The 16,152-nt window shown below is 45.9% G+C and overlaps 1 protein-coding gene across 1 annotated transcript in view; it reads right to left on the bottom strand.

Annotated features, from left to right (window-relative positions):
• Positions 1 to 16,152, bottom strand: part of LOC124792676 (potassium channel subfamily T member 2) — a 691,963-nt gene that overhangs the window by 272,330 nt on the left and 403,481 nt on the right. Inside the window, exons 8-9 of the mRNA XM_047257958.1 lie at positions 9,606 to 9,770; positions 1,767 to 1,967 (exon numbers count right to left, since the gene is read on the bottom strand). Of these exons, the coding sequence (XP_047113914.1) occupies positions 1,767 to 1,967; positions 9,606 to 9,770 (366 nt within the window). The remainder of the gene's footprint in view (positions 1 to 1,766; positions 1,968 to 9,605; positions 9,771 to 16,152) is intronic.

The following is a 16,152-nucleotide window of genomic DNA, read 5'->3' as shown; positions in this document are numbered from 1 at the left end:
ACTAGATTTTTGAAAGCGAGGTTTCAATTTTATCGTGAGAAGGAAGTTTTTATTTATTTGATTCACTTCCAACAGTATCCACGCATTCAGTTCACGTAAGAAAGGATTATTTGTGCTACTTTAGTTCGACTTTAAACCATCATATCTCGACAACATATGAAGATTATTGTATACAAAAATTTAGTATTGACTTTGTCCATTTATCTACCTTCGTGTAAAGTTTCAACCGATTCGTAGAACATTAGGTAAAGACGTCGCGCGCTTCAAAGGCCTTCCAGGAAAACGTGTTTTTTGCACATAAAGTCCAAACGAAGCAAAGTATTTTTCAAACGGTAAAACTTTTCTTAGACCAAGCTCTGATTCACCGATGGACCACATGTGAACCATCAATCTCGCGCCAGTCCGATATATTTGAGGGCGAATGTTCTGTCACGTAAGTCTACTAAATTACCTGATATAGCCTGTGAAAGAAGTAGCTGTGCTGCGAAGGTAAGAATAATTACCGTTTGATTGTGTGTGCAACTTTTGGTGCTTTATTTTCAAAAAAGAAAGACAGGGAGAAATGTGTTTTAACACAACATTTTTTTGAAATACGACAGTAGTAGATATAAATTTGAAAACCATTCTGTCTGAGTATGTGCTGACAGCAGCTCTTACTTTATTTATGTTTGGCTCTCGTATGATCGTCTGCTGAACGGTAGAGGTGATACATTGTGATTATTATTAATAATAATTAATAATGTGTGCCAGTTTGCTGAAAGTTCGGCTGGGACTTAAAAACGATGAGCCACGATGAAACACTGTTTCTGTTGCATAGGCTGACGCGTGTTGGACGTACGTATGTGTGAAGATCAGGGCTTTAACTAGCAAGTTACTTTCACATCGAAGCTGGTTCCACTAATGGTACATTTTTGTGCGCACTAATCTTGTCGTGAGACCACACTTTCGGATAGTGATATTTATGAATTCCGAGAGAAAAATTTTCGTTAATACACAAAGTGGAGACTGACTCCGTGTATTGCAAACAAGCAAAAAATTAATTCAAAATTGCTTTCGTGGTCACTTGTTGACAAATCATCTGTTGGCTTCTGTGTCGGGTTCTTCGACCGACGTTTGTGTGAAGATTTTTCTGACGTTTCGTCAGCACGTGTGGATGGCATTATCAAAGCTTCACACTCCATTGCTGTCGGCGGACTGGACCAGTCCACCACCACCAATGGAGGGTGGAGCTTTGACAATACCACCACTCGTACCAGACAAACTTCGGCCGAAAAACCCGAGGCAGAAGCCAACAGGCATCTTGTCAACAAATTAATTGCATAACTTTATGTTATCAGGCTGACAATTAAAACTTTAATCATAAAGTTTTTCTTCTTTAAAAATCTGTATATCGTGGCAGGTGTCTGAAACCCTATCCTCCCCAATGCACCGAGCGAGATGGATCAATGGTTGGGCATTGGACTCGCATTTTTAGAGCACGTTGGTTCAAATACCTGTCCAGCTGTCTAGGTTTTTCCAGTTTCCCCAAGTCGCTCAAGTGGAATGCCGGGATAGTTGTTTTGAAAACGACACGACCTATTTTCTTCCCCGTTCTACCGTGAGCTGATCTAATGACCTAATGGGTTGTTACAATTTAAGCTTCGTTATTCCCACCGCCGCAATGCGAGTCCACAGACTTGACCACCGCACCAGCAGACTCGTAGTGTATGGGAAGGAGGGGGACAGGGAGTGTGTAACCAGTAACGAAGGTGGCAGGCAGTACGTACCGCGGCCGTCTTGTCGGCGTAGTTCCTGGCGGCGAGCACGAAGCACGCCTCGGCCTCGTTCATGCGCGCCCTGGCCAGGTCGCTGTCCTTGAGGCACGACCCCTGGATGTAGATGACGCGCTGCGCCCAGATGGGCACCTGCAGGATCATGCGCATCGTCGTGTCCAGTTCCATCGGCGACAGCAGCACCACGTAATAGTCCTGCAGACCGTGAAAAGGGCGCATTACTAAAATGGGTTGCTCCATGTGACAGCAGAAGAGAGGTCACCGCTAACATCGAGAGGCATACATGAAATACAGTGACCTCACATCCACTCTTTGGACACCAATCTGCCAAGCCAAGACTGAAGTCCAGGAAGAGTTTTCTAACAACTTAACAGCCCTTAGAAAGATCAGCTGCGGCTACCCGACTCACCAAGTTGAAAGAAAGATGCCAACACCTGTCAAACTGGATGACACCACAAGAATACCTGCCGCCTGGACACATGGTGAAATGGGTCATCTGGAAGTCCTTGAACAGACTACGGACCGAATTCGCAAGATGGAGGGGCAATCTCCTTAAATGGAACTTCCAACTGCCAAATGCCAACACAACACTGTGCGAATGCGGTGAATTGCAGACAACCCAGCATCTCTTCAAATGTAACTTATGCCCAACCAGCTGTAGCATGAAGGACTTAACGTCTGCAGCACCCAATGCTATCAAAGTTGCCCAATTCTGGGTGAATATTGTATAGTACTGGATGACACCACAAGAATCCCTGCCGCCTGGACACATGGAGAAGTGGGTCATCTGGAAGTCCTTGAACAGACTACGGACCAAAGTCGCAAGATGGAGGGACAATCTCCTTAAATGTAACTTCCAACTGCCAAATGCCAACACAACACTGTGCAAATGCGGTGAATTGCAGACAACCCGGCATATCTTCAAATGTAACTTATGCCCAACCAGCTGTAGCATGAAGGACTTAACGTCTGCAGCACCCAATGCTATCAAAGTTGCCCAATTCTGGGTGAATATCGTATAGCACTGGATGACACCACAAGAATCCCTGCCGCCTGGACACATGGAGAAGTGGGTCATCTGGAAGTCCTTGAACAGACTACGGACCGAAGTCGCAAGATCGAGGGACAATCTCCTTAAATGGAACTTCCAACTGCCAAGTGCCAACACAACACTGTGCGACTGCGGTGAATTGCAGACAACCCGGTATCTCTTCAAATGTAACTTACGCCCAACCAGCTGTAGCATGAAGGACTTAACGTCTGCATCACCCAGTGCTACCAAAGTTGCCCAATTCTGGGTGAATATTGTATAGTTTTCTTTGTATATACTGTATATGTGTTCATTTTAGTGTACCTCTGACATGAATAAAGAAGAAGACTAAAAGAGGTGGCTAATTAGACAATACGTAACCACTACCGAGATACGTTTGTACGAAGTAGTTTCCCAAATATGTGATTGGTTGGAGGATTTTACACTGAGGTGACGAAGTCATGGAATACCTCTTAGTATCATGTCGGACCTTTTGTCCGGTGTAGTGCAACAACTCGAAGTGGTATGGACTCAGTGTGTCGTTGGAAGTCCCATGTAGAAATATTGAGCCATGCTGCTTCTACAGTCGTCCATAATTGCGAAAGTGTTTCTGGTGCAGAATTTTGGGCACGAACAGACCTCTCCATTATGTCCTGTAAATGTTGTATGGGATTCATGTCGGGCGACCAGGGTAGCCAAATCAGTCACTGGAATTTTCAGAATGTTCTTCAAACCATCGCCAGTAGCTGAGGCAAGGTGAAATGGCGCAGTGCCAACCAAAATATTCCATCGTTGTTTGGTCTACAAGTAGTTGAACATAACCATTTCCAGTCGGTGATCGGTTCAGTTGGAGCAGGCGACCCAGTCCCTTCCATGTAAACGCAGCCTATTGTGGTGCCACCACCATTTTGCACAGTGTCTTGCTGACAACGTGCGTCCATGATTTGGTGGAGTCTGCGCCAGATTCGAACCCTACCGTCATCTCTTACCAACTGAAATAGGGACAAATCCGACCAGGCTAAGGTTTACGAGTCCTCTATGGTCCAACCGATATTGTCACGAGCCCAGGAGAGGCGCTGCAGGCGATGTCGTTGTATTAGCAAAGGTACTCGCGTCAGTAGTCTTCTGCCATAGCCCATGAACGCCAAACTTCGCCGCCCTGCCCTAACGGGTACGTTCTCGTACATCCGACATTGATTTCTATGATTATTTCGTGCAGTTTTACTTGTTTGCTAGCACTGACAACTCTGCGCAAACGCTGCTGCTCTCTGTCGTTATGTGAAGGCCGTCGGACACGGCGTTGTCCTTGGTGAAAGGTAACACCTGAAACCCGATATTCTCAGCACACTCTTGACTCTGTGGATCTCTAAATATTAAATTCCCTAACGATTTCCGAAATGTAATGCTCCATGCAAAGTCTGTTAATTCCCGTCGTACGGCCATGACCAAGTCGGAAACCGTTTCACATGATCCATCTAAGTAGAAATGACAGCTCCGACAATGCATTACTCTTTCATACCTTGTGTACGCGATACTACTTCCATTACTAAACGGCTAATCTAGGGCGCGTCCAATTTGCTGGTTGCCTACGTAATGGCTTCCAGGGGCAACAAAAATTTGTTTTCAATGTTTCATACAGTGACTGACAGAATTTCAAAATTTAAATTGCTGACATAATACACTCTTTACGAGCTATAAAGCTATATTTACAGGTTTAAAACAGTAAGTCAGATGTTATAGAAAGAAACTGTGTACATCTATTGAGGCAGCATAACTCACAGTGCGCAAATTACCCAGATTATGTTCATCCAGTATTTGTGAATGATAGTACTTCGCGGCCTGAAACAAACTTTAAACATACGCTGGACAACAAAATTAAAGGGTCCCGCTTTTCAAACCCTTGATTTTCTCCTATTGCGACGTAGGTTTGGAATTCAGCTCAAAGAAGTTTTCAACCTTCCTCAGTAATATTGCAAAAGTGTGCGCCCTGCGAATTCAGTCTCTGGCTGGCAAGGTGGCAACATATGTTTTAAAAAAACCAGAGCCGAAAAGCTCATGTGAGGTGTAAGGTGGGTTAATGGTGTCACACTGGTCCAAAATTTCGCTACATTTCCACACAACGCCACGGTCGACATGTCACCCCATGAGTGCGACACATCTCCCTTCATCTGCATCTCACACGTTTGCGATGGAGTGCAGATCCGTGACTTCGAGAATTAAAATGACGCGGTTTTCTTATGGGTGACTAAGAAAAATGTTTGTGTCACACCACTGCTCAGAATGGACAAGAAAAGACCTCAGGAGGTGTCACGAAAGACATAAACGAATCCAGGCCTTTCGCACATTTCGTGGTGCGATGTGCAACAGGACCATGTCCTTGAAAACCTTTGACACCGTCGGCACCTTCCAGACGATTCAGCCCTTCTCTAAGGACATCATGGAGATGCAACCCCCATGAACGTGATTTCACCCCTTTGGCATGTAGTATGACCAGAATTTTTGGTTTGGTATCCATTGTTCTGGTATATGTGGTGGTACTACTAGGAACTATTCAAAACATTCCAACGAAATCTGAACGTGATCTGAAGCAGAAAACCTCGTGTTTTTTCGTTTTCGTCCCTTTTTTTCGCGCCCTTGTGAGGCATGTGCATGGGGGAGTGCGACACCGACACAAGTGTGAATAAAGTAGCAAAGGGAGCTTTTATGACTCCCCCCAGTTTGACAATACCATGGGTGGGACCCGCGCACCTTTATCGGGCCATTCGAAAATCTACATGACGTACAGGAACAATCATTCACCAATTCCTAGGTAATCCCCTTGACATTGACACCCCATAGATTTCGTATCTACAAGCAGGCAGTGGTGCAGTGGCGTCATCAGCTGAGGGATGTAGAAGGGGTTTCCTATCCCGCAGGCGCCTAGAATTCGGCGAATAGTTGTCTCTCTACAGGCACATTTTTAACATGCTCAACAAATGTGTGCGGAAGGCACCGAAAGTGATGTTGAACTGAGGAAGCTTTGAGCGACCCATCGTCGTTCTATTCATGTAAGTCTCAATGTTGCACTCAGCTGTGCACATGTCATAGTAGGGCGTGAAAAAGATGGGACGAAAAAGCATAAATATCCTTTTCTGCTTTGGATCATACTAAAATTTCTTCGAATGATTTTGAATGGTGCCTAATGGCTCCACTCAGAATATCAAAGCAAAAATTGTGGTCACGCTACATTTCTAATGGGTGAGATGATGTTCGAGGCGGTGTCGTTCAGCAGGTGCCAGCAGAGTTGAAGGCTGTCAATGTCGTCGTCCTGCTGCACATCGCAGTGCAAACTGTCGTTTTCGACCGCGAAATATGTCAAAATGAACGGCGCAAGGGAGAACATGGTTTCATTGACGCCCTTTACGACACTTCCTAAGGAATTTTCGTGTCGATTCTGAGCAGTGGTGTTATCCCCGGCCCACCCGTACGAAAACTGCGTGATTTCAACGCGCGGGGTCACGGATATGACCTCCATCGCAAAGGCGTCAAGGGAAGGGGTGAGATGTTTGTTATGGGAGGTGTGATAACCTTTCCATAGTTTGAGGCGTCCGCGTAGGTGTTGGGCCGAATTGTATTGACGTTTGGTGTCAATGTGACGTCATTAACCTACCTCCCACGGTCTTCTAAGCTCTGCCCTTTATCGCGCATGCGTCGGCACGCTGGTGTTTGAAGCATCACTGATCCCGAGGGTGATGTCGCAGGGCACCATGCTTTTGCATCGTTGCAAAGTAACGTTGTAGGCACCTTCGAGCTAAATTTCAGACTTATACATCGCAATGTGGGGAAATGAAAAATTTAAAAAAATGGACCTCTATTTTGTTGAACATCGTGATTTCAAACTTATACGAAGTCTTTTCTCGCTGACAGCCTGAACCCCACCCCACCAAAAGAAAATGATTGAAAGAAGAAAAAAAAAACATTGCACACTACATTGTCGCTTCTCGTGCAATAAGACTGCAGCATCAGGTATAGCGTTTTAATTTATTACTTCTTTACAAATAATACTATTCGTCCACGCGTAATTACCTCGTTGTCGACGGTATTTCCTGCCTCTATTCTCAGACATTTTGCAGACAGTGTACAAAAATACACCATTCGACCATCAACAAGTCGGGAAGTACGACGTTTTATACGAGGGAGCTCGGTGTTTTAAAGAATTGAGAGTTGGGTTTTACTGGTGTTTGATTAACAGAAATCAGTGTGTCGTGCTGGACGGTGAATGCTCCTCTAAAACGAAAGTAACGTCGACTGTATCCTAAGGAAGTGTAAAAAGACCTCTTATTTCCTCACTACACATAAACGATTTATCAAACTGGATGAGCAATATCGTAAGATAATGCACTGCCGATTAGACTGCGTAGGAAGTATCGTCGTTGGACGAATTGCTGAAACACCTGAAAAAAAATTTCATTTACTGCACAGACCGGTAGCTCTGCTGTGAACTTCATGGATGTGGCCCATAAGTCATGCCATTGTAATAGAGAACATATAAAAATATGTGTTAATATATAAAGGGAAACGATCTCGTCATTCTGGAAGCACAATGGATAAACAAACGTATACATCTATCCTTGGGGACCATGTCCACACCTACATGTGCCCTCCTTTTCCTCGGCACGGTGGCATCCATCAGCAGTACAATGCAGCTCACAGTGTACGTACTTGGTTTGAAGAACACCAGGACGAGTTTAGTGTGCTTCCCCTGGCCACCAAACTACCCGGATTTGAACCCAATCGAGAATCTGTGGGACCATCTCAATCGGGTTGTTGCATCCTTAACCGAGACACCTAGCACAGCTGGCCACGACATTGTGGTCGGCTTGACTTACATCCCTACCGCCCAATCTCTCTTCTGACTGCCTTATCCAAAATTCTTGAAAAAGTAATGCCTTGTAGAGTAGCTTCAGATCTTTGTAACAATAAAGTTTTAACAAAATGTCAGTTTGGTTTCCAGAAGGATTTTTCAACGGAAGATGCTATATATACTTTTACAAATGAAATATTAAATGCTCTGAGTAACCGGAGGTCACCCGTTGGAATTTTTTGTGAACTATCAAAGGCTTTTGATTGTGTAAATCATGGAATACTTCTAGATAAGCTCAAGTACTGTGGTATGAATGGGACAGTGTTCAAATGGTTTAAATCATACCTAACTGGAAGAGTGCAGAAAGCTGAAATAAGCAGTTCACCTAATATGCAAAAAAACTGGTGATTTCTAAAACTGGGGAACAATCGAGAATGGGGTGCCGCAAAGTTCGGTCTTGGGTCCTCTGCTGTTCTTAATATATATTAATGACTTGCCATCCTATATTCACGAAGTTGCAAAGCTGGTACTTTTTGCCGATGATACAAGTATAGCTATCACACCCAACAGACAAGAATTAACTGGTGAAATTGTAAACGATGTTTTTCAGAAAATCATTAAGTGGTTCTCTGCAAATGGGCTCTCATTAAACTTTGACAAAACACAGTACATACGGTTCCACACAGTAAATGGAATGACACCATTAATAAATATAGACTTCGATCAGAAATCGGTAGATAAGGTAGAATATTAAAAATTTATAGGTGTATGTATTGATGAGGGGTTGAACTGGAAAAAACACACTGAGGATCTGCTGAAACGTTTGAGTTCATCTACTTATGCTATTAGGGTCACTGCAAATTTTGGCGATATACATCTGAGTTAATTAGCTTAGCACGCATATTTTCATTCTCTGCTTTCGTATGGCATCATATTCTGGGGTAACTCATCATTGAGTAAACGAGTGTTCATTGCACAAAAGCGTGTAATCAGAATAATTGCTGGAGCTAATCCAAGATCATCCTGCAGACACTTATTTAAAGAGCTAGAGATCTTCACTGTAGCCTCACAATATATATATATTCACTTATGAAATTTGTTATTAACAATCCGAACGAATTCAAAAGTAATAGCAGTGTACATGACTACAACACTAGGAGAAAGGATGATCTTCACTACTCAAGGCTAAATCTAGCTTTGGCTCAGAAGGGGCTAAATTATGCTTCCACAAAAGTCTTTGATCACATTTAAAAGGAAATTAAAAGAATTTCTTAATGGCAACTCCTTCCACTCATTAGATGAATTTTTGGATATAGTAAGTGGGTAATTTCCCCAAACCCCACAAAAAAATTAAAAACATTAAGTGTCATGTAATATTTTGTGTAATGTAATATCTTGTATAGACACCTTTCATTAACCTGACACGTTCCACATAATTACGAAGTGTCGTGTTCATGATGTATGGAACAAGTACTAATCTAATCTAACCCTCTCGGTACCTTTCAAAAAATGGTTCAAATGGCTCTGAGCACTATGGGACTTAACATCGGAGGTCATCAGTCCCGTAGAGCTTAGAACTACTTAAACCTAACTAACCTAAGGACATCACACACATCCATGCCCGGGGCAGGATTCGAACCTGCGACCGTAGCGGTCATGCGGTTCCAAACTGAAGCGCTTAGAACCGCACGGCCACACCGGCCGGCTAGGTACCTTTCAGAACCTCATTGTCTGTTCTCCTGCTCATCCACGCTGCAAAAGATAGTTATTCAGGTTTTTGACAGATGGTCACATAAATGTTATTGAACCACGTAACATCAAAATGTTTCGCGAGAAATTGGTGGGACTTTTGGATCCATTCACTGAGTTTACTTTTGTTCACGTAGTGCAGGTGATGTTTTTGTTGACAATATAATTATTTGTAGTTGCAATGGCAGTCCGCAGAGGCGGAAGAACTGACCTGCAGCAGTGGGTGGGCGTAGAACTCGTTGAGGAAGTCCATGATGGTGTCTGCGTGCAGCGTGGTGCTGCAGACGACCACGTGCTTCTCCGACTGCGCCCGGTGCGAGGAGTAGGAGCCGCCTAGCTTCTGGCGCTCCATCCAGGTGAACGCCAGCTGCTCGAACTGTAGATATACGTTTGCCGATAAGCTCAGCGTACACACACGTGTACACACACACACACACACACACACACACACACACACACACACACACACACACTGAACAGTTGTTGAGATATGTTGTTTCTGTAGAGCGGACCTTGATCAATGACTGGATCATTTCCGAAGTGACAACCATCAGTTTCTGTTCATGTGCAACAAATCAGTCGAATAAGAGGTTAAGCGCTGATGTGCACTAGAAGTCTAGCTATGTCTTTCAACAGATGTTAGCTTATAAATTCAAAAGTTCTTGGTACGTCTCCCAGTCGACACTGGAAAATTTTTCTGTGAACTTAAAGTAATTTTCACCTCTTGCATCAAACCGTATAGACACAATACTATACGTAACTGTTTGAGTACATACACCAAATAGCTGCTTACAAAAATTAATCTTTATTTACGACAGACTGGACAGATTGTTTGGGTTTAGTTGCCATTTTCAAGTACCTGCCATTACAGTTTTTATGAGGAGAGTATGGATGTCAATGTCATTCGTATTAAAGTAGCTGTCTTGTATTCACGCCTAGATTGACGTGTCATCCATATTGCGTCGTTAGTAGACTGTTTTGTAACTGTCACTGCTTTATTAAGATCGTAAATGGTGTCAAGATGTTGAAATTAAATGTTAATTACGACGAGACAGCACTTTGACAGTTCCTCTCTTACGACACTATATGTTTACAAAGATTGTGCAGATGAACAGCGATATTATTATACTAACTAAAGTTTGTTACGATTATCTTTGGTTGTTGCATATGTTACTTACGATTTATCCATTTTCGTGTTCTAAAAATTCAATACAATTTTTAAGGTAGTACTTCTTTCTGAATTCTGTATCTTCGTTTAATATTTTCTGTGGGTATTTTCTGGTGTACACATATACTTCTAATTCCTCAAGAATGTTCATTGCAAAACCGCTTGGTATTCTGTGCAGAATATGTAGTGCATTTTTAATCGTAACAGGAGTGTGATTTTGAGTTTTCAAATGTATAAAGAAACTCGACTGATTACATTCGCTCTCTATAGTGTGTTCTTTATATCTCACGTTAAAATACCTTGCTGTTTCGCCAATGTAAAAGCTATGTAGCGACGCTGCCGCGCGCTAATTCAAGCTCGCCGGTGTGTGTGTGTGTGCTGTGCGCGTGTGTCAGTGCAGTGGTGTGCGGTCGTAATTACTTTACGCGACGTTTGTGTAGTTCCGCGCCCAGCCTCTAGAGGCGCTGTGTTTTCTAGCTTTTATATACGTTCTGTTTATTATTATTATTATTCCTTGTTTTTTGAGTTAGTGAGTAGTTCCGTGCCTCCTGGCCTGTGTGGACGAGTACTGTTTTCTCTCCTAACTACGGAAGTTTCCGAGGATTAAGGATTCTCTGTATAGGCCGGAAGCAAATTTTATAGCTCCGATCTGTCCATGCATGCCGGGCGTCGTCAGATACGCGCTCGCAATAAAGTTATTGTTGCTCAACTGAAGGTCTTCATTCTTCTGAATCACGTTAAACAAAGGTCGGACAGCCACCAGTTTAGCTGAACCCGACAAGTGGTGACCCCGACGTGATACAAGCAGATCGACGTGATTCAAGCAGAGACCGACGTGATTCAAGGAGAGACCGACGTGATTAAGAAGAAGCAGCCGTGAGCTACGTAAGTAACGAGCACATAATGACCGAACAGCAGGCCGTCTCCAGGATTTCAGTCCGTTTGCCGCCGTTCTGGCCCGACAACCCGGTACTCTAGTTCGCGCAGGCAGAGGCAAGTTTTAGGTGCGCTGGAATAACGGTCGAAGCAACTAAATTTGCGCTGATTGTGAGCCAACTCGACCAACGTTATGCAGCCGAGGTGCAGGACATAATCACAGCACCGCCCGAGGCTGGAGCTTATGCCAGGCTAAAATCAGAGATGATTCGACGGGTGGCCGCGTCACAAGAGGACCGGATACGTCAGGTTCTGACACAGGAAGAAATTGGCGACAGGAAGCCTTCTCAATACCTGCGACATCTACGGAGCAAAGTTGACACCGTTACTGTGCCAGACAGTCTGCTCAGAACGCTGTGGAGCAGTAGGTTGCCGCCGTAAATAAAAGCCATAATCGCCTCACAAACGGACATGCCGCTGGAAGACGTGGCGCAGCTAGCAGATCGGATTCAGGACGCGATCACACCGGCTCCGGTCAGCACAGTCGCGGCGTTGGACAACAGTGCAAACAGTACCGCGTCTGTAGCACGAGCCGACCATGATTCACTCGCTGCCAAGGTTGAGCTTTTGTGCGCCCAGGTCAGTGCGCTGCTGGCACGTGACGACGACAATAATAGAAGAAGCCGATACAGACGGCGGCGTTCGAGAAGCAGATCTTCCGGCGGTACTACCACTCCGCAAGGCGAGGTACCGTTGTGCTGGTACCACCGACGATTCGGCGATCAGGCAAGGAAGTGCACATCGCCATGCTCGCACCCAAACGCCACCGGCGGTCGACAATAGGCGCAACCGACTGCCAGTTATCCTCCAAGCGCCTGTTCGTTACCGATAGGAGTTCCGGCGTTAAGTTTTTAATTGACACTGGGTCGGACTTGAGTATCATACCACGAACAGCCATACATCGTTGCCGGCCGCCAACTGCCTTCCGTCTGACGGCTGCCAACAATTCTTCCATCGCAACATATGGCACACAGAGGATGGAGCTTAATCTCGACCTACGTCGCGCGTACGAGTGGAATTTTACAGTGGCTGACGTCACGGAGGCGATCGTTGGGGCTGATCTCCTCGCGCACTACCACTTGCTGCCGGACGTCGCGAACGCACGCTTGGTAGACAGCGTCACTGGCTTAGCAGTCACGGGTTTCCGTCGCAACACCGCAACGCACAGTGCCAAGTTGGTCCATGCTACGGAGGATGAGCACACTGAATTACTGCTTAACTATCCGAACTTGACCAGGCCGCCCGGCGCTCCCAGGTTCATACCACATGACACGGTGCATCACATTCAAACGACTGATGGTCCCCCAGTAGCATGCCGGCGGAGCTTGGCGCCCATGCGGTGACTACCGTGCGCTTAACGCGCGAACAGTGCCGGACAGATATCCCGTTCCGTTACTGAGGGATTATAATCACGCTTTACATGGTGCCACGGTGTTCACAGTTCTGGACTGCGCTAAAGCGTATACACAGATTCCGGTGTCCAATGACGACATTCCAAAGACTGCAATAATAACGCCTTTCGGTTTATTTGAAAGCAAATTTATGATTTTCGGTTTACGCAATGCCGCTCAGACCTGGCAAAGGTTTATAGACTCGGTTCTCCAGGGGCTACCGTTCTGTTTCGCCTACCTGGACGATGTGTTAGTGTTCTCTGCTGACCACGATCAACACCGACAACATCTGCGAGAGATTTTCGAGCGATTGGAGCGTTACGGTGTCGTCTTGAACGTGGACAAGTGTGTTTTTGGGCAGTCAGAGGTGACATTTCTTGGCCATAAGATTTCTGCTGAAGGCTCTCTTCCTCTGTCCGAGAAGGTGGACGCTATCTTGCAGTTACCCCGACCAACTACGATAAAAGAATTACGTCGTTTTTTGGGGGATGCTCAATTTTTATCGATGACACCTTCATCACGCTGCGGAGCTGCAGGAACCTTTGACGGCGGCATTATCAGGCCCTAAAGTAAATAGCAAGTCTCTGATACAGTGGACAGAGGACATGTGTTCTGCTTTCGAGGCAACAAAGAGGAGCATGGCCGACGCTGCGCTTCTCGCACACCCACGGCTCGACGCGCCATTAGCAATTGTCGTAGATGCGAGCCAGACGGCGATCGGTGCCGCGTTACAACAATGGTCCGACAACGCATGGCAGCCACTGGCGTATTATTCCCACAAGCTTTCGCCTGCACAGAGAAAATGGAGCACATATGACCGTGAGCTCCTGGCAGTATACCAGGCAGTGAAATATTTTCGCCCCCAAGTGGAAGCGCGAACTTTCACGATATATACAGACCACAAGCCACTCACGTTCACCTTCCGTCGGAATTGTGTCAACTGCTCTCCCCGTCAATTTCATCACCTTGAGTTCGTGGCCCAGTTTACTACCGACATTAGACATATTTCTGGGATCGACAACATTGTTGCGGATTGCCTTTCACGGATCAGCAGTGTTTCCAGCACCATAGACTTTCCTGCACTGGCACAGGCACAGAGAGACGACGAAGAACTCCTTGCCTATGATAAAGACACGGCTTCCGCATTGCAACTGAAACTCATTGATGTTCCGGGGGAAGATACACAGCTATACTGCGACGTTTCTCGCGGCCGACCTCGTCCCTTTCTGACGCCGGCTTTTAGAAGACAAGCCTTTGATACAGTACATGGATTGTCCCATCCAGGGGTACGCCCAACATTCCGCCTAGTATCGCAACGTTTCGTGTGGCCGGGCATGCAAAAAGACTGCCGCGAGTGGGTCCAATCTTGTCTTCAGTGCCAACGCTGCAAGATTAACCGCCATGTATACGCACCGATCTGCGATTTTCCGGATACCACCGCCCGCTTTGCCCACGTTCATTCAGATGTAGTCGGACCACTTCCACCTTCGAACGGGCAAAGATATCTGTTTACAATGATCGACCGTTTTACGCGTTGGCCGGAGGCAGTGCCGGTGGATAATATCACAGCAGACACATTAGCTTCCGCTTTTGCAATGACTTGGTTGGCAAGATTTGGATGCCCACTACATATTACCACTGACCGCGGACGGCAATTTGAATCAGACCTGTTCTCACAGCTGGCCAAGTTTTGTGGTTACACCCACCATAAGACCACAAGTTATCACCCAGCAAGCAACGGAATGATCGAACGCTGGCACCGTTGTTTGAAGGCCGCACTGATGTGCCACAAAGAAACCTGGACAACCGCACTACCAGTGGTCTTGTTAGGCTTACGGACGACTTTCAAACCAGACCTGGGGTCGTCAGCGGCAGAACTGGTTTATGGAGAAACACTGCGCCTTCCTGGTGACTTTGTAGACGCTGATGCCACAGAGACAGATGCTACTGGCCAGCCGGATTTCTTGCGACGATTGAGGGACCATGTATCAAAGATTCGCCCTCCGAAAGCCACACGTCATGGCAAGCCGCCCACTTTCGTGCACCAGGATCTGGAACAATGTCGTCACGTCATGCTCCGCACTGAGGGCGTTAAACCGCCTCTTCAAGCTCCTTATTCTGGTACATATGAAGTGCTACGGCGCAGTGCCCACACCATGGATATCCTAGTGAACGGCAAAATCACGACTGTTGCGTTGAATCGGGTTAAACCTGCGTATGTTTTTCCTGACACCCCACTAGCGGCACCTCGTCGTAGGCATCCACCTACCGCTGTTCCAGACACTGACGCCACATCTCCGGCGCCGGCTCTTCAACATCCACCGCCCAACGCAACACAACATCCGCCTCCTGACGTTGTTCCTCCTCCTCCGACGAGAACGACCCGTTCTGTACGTCGGGTGCACTTTCCGGCGCGGTATCTCGACGCCGACGCTCCGCTTCCGCCCGGGGGGCTGATGTAGCGACGCTGCCGCGCGCTAATTCAAGCTCGCCGGTGTGTGTGTGTGCTGTGCGCGTGTGTCAGTGCAGTGGTGTGCGGTCGTAATTACTTTACGCGACGTTTGTGTAGTTCCGCGCCCAGCCTCTAGAGGCGCTGTGTTTTCTAGCTTTTATATACGTTCTGTTTATTATTATTATTATTATTCCTTGTTTTTTGAGTTAGTGAGTAGTTCCGTGCCTTCTGACCTGTGTGGACGAGTACTGTTTTCTCTCCTAACTACGGAAGTTTCCGAGGATTAAGGATCCTCTGTATAGGCCGGAAGCAAATTTTATAGCTCCGATCTGTCCATGCATGCCGGGCGTCGTCAGATACGCGCTCGCAATAAAGTTATTGTTGCTCAACCGAAGGTCTTCATTCTTCTGAATCACGTTAAGCAAAGGTCGGACAGCCACCAGTTTAGCTGAACCCGACAGCTATTACAGCTGCCACATGTGAGTTTATATAGGCCTGTGCCTGGGTTATCACATTTCGATGTTCTAGTGGTGGCGGAACGTCATTTTATTGAAAGGTTGTTACTGGTTCCAAAGGCTACTTTAATATTTGTGGCTTTAAAATGTGCATTAATTCTGTTGGAGATTCTACCAAGACCAAACTGCTGTCACGTCGTAACTAAAGATTAATTATTGTAAGCAGCTATTTGGTGTATGTACTAAAACAATCATTTCGTTATCAGAAATATATTACGCTGATGTCCCTAAAGAAGAAAAACTATATGTTAAGCTACACACACACACACACAAAACTATCGCGCCATCCACCGGAA

Source organism: Schistocerca piceifrons, chromosome 1 (genome assembly GCF_021461385.2).
Source record: "Schistocerca piceifrons isolate TAMUIC-IGC-003096 chromosome 1, iqSchPice1.1, whole genome shotgun sequence".
Lineage (NCBI taxonomy): Eukaryota > Metazoa > Arthropoda > Insecta > Orthoptera > Acrididae > Schistocerca > Schistocerca piceifrons.
The sequence above is the reverse complement of the archived record's forward strand: the minus strand, read 5'-3'. Positions and strand labels throughout refer to the sequence as shown.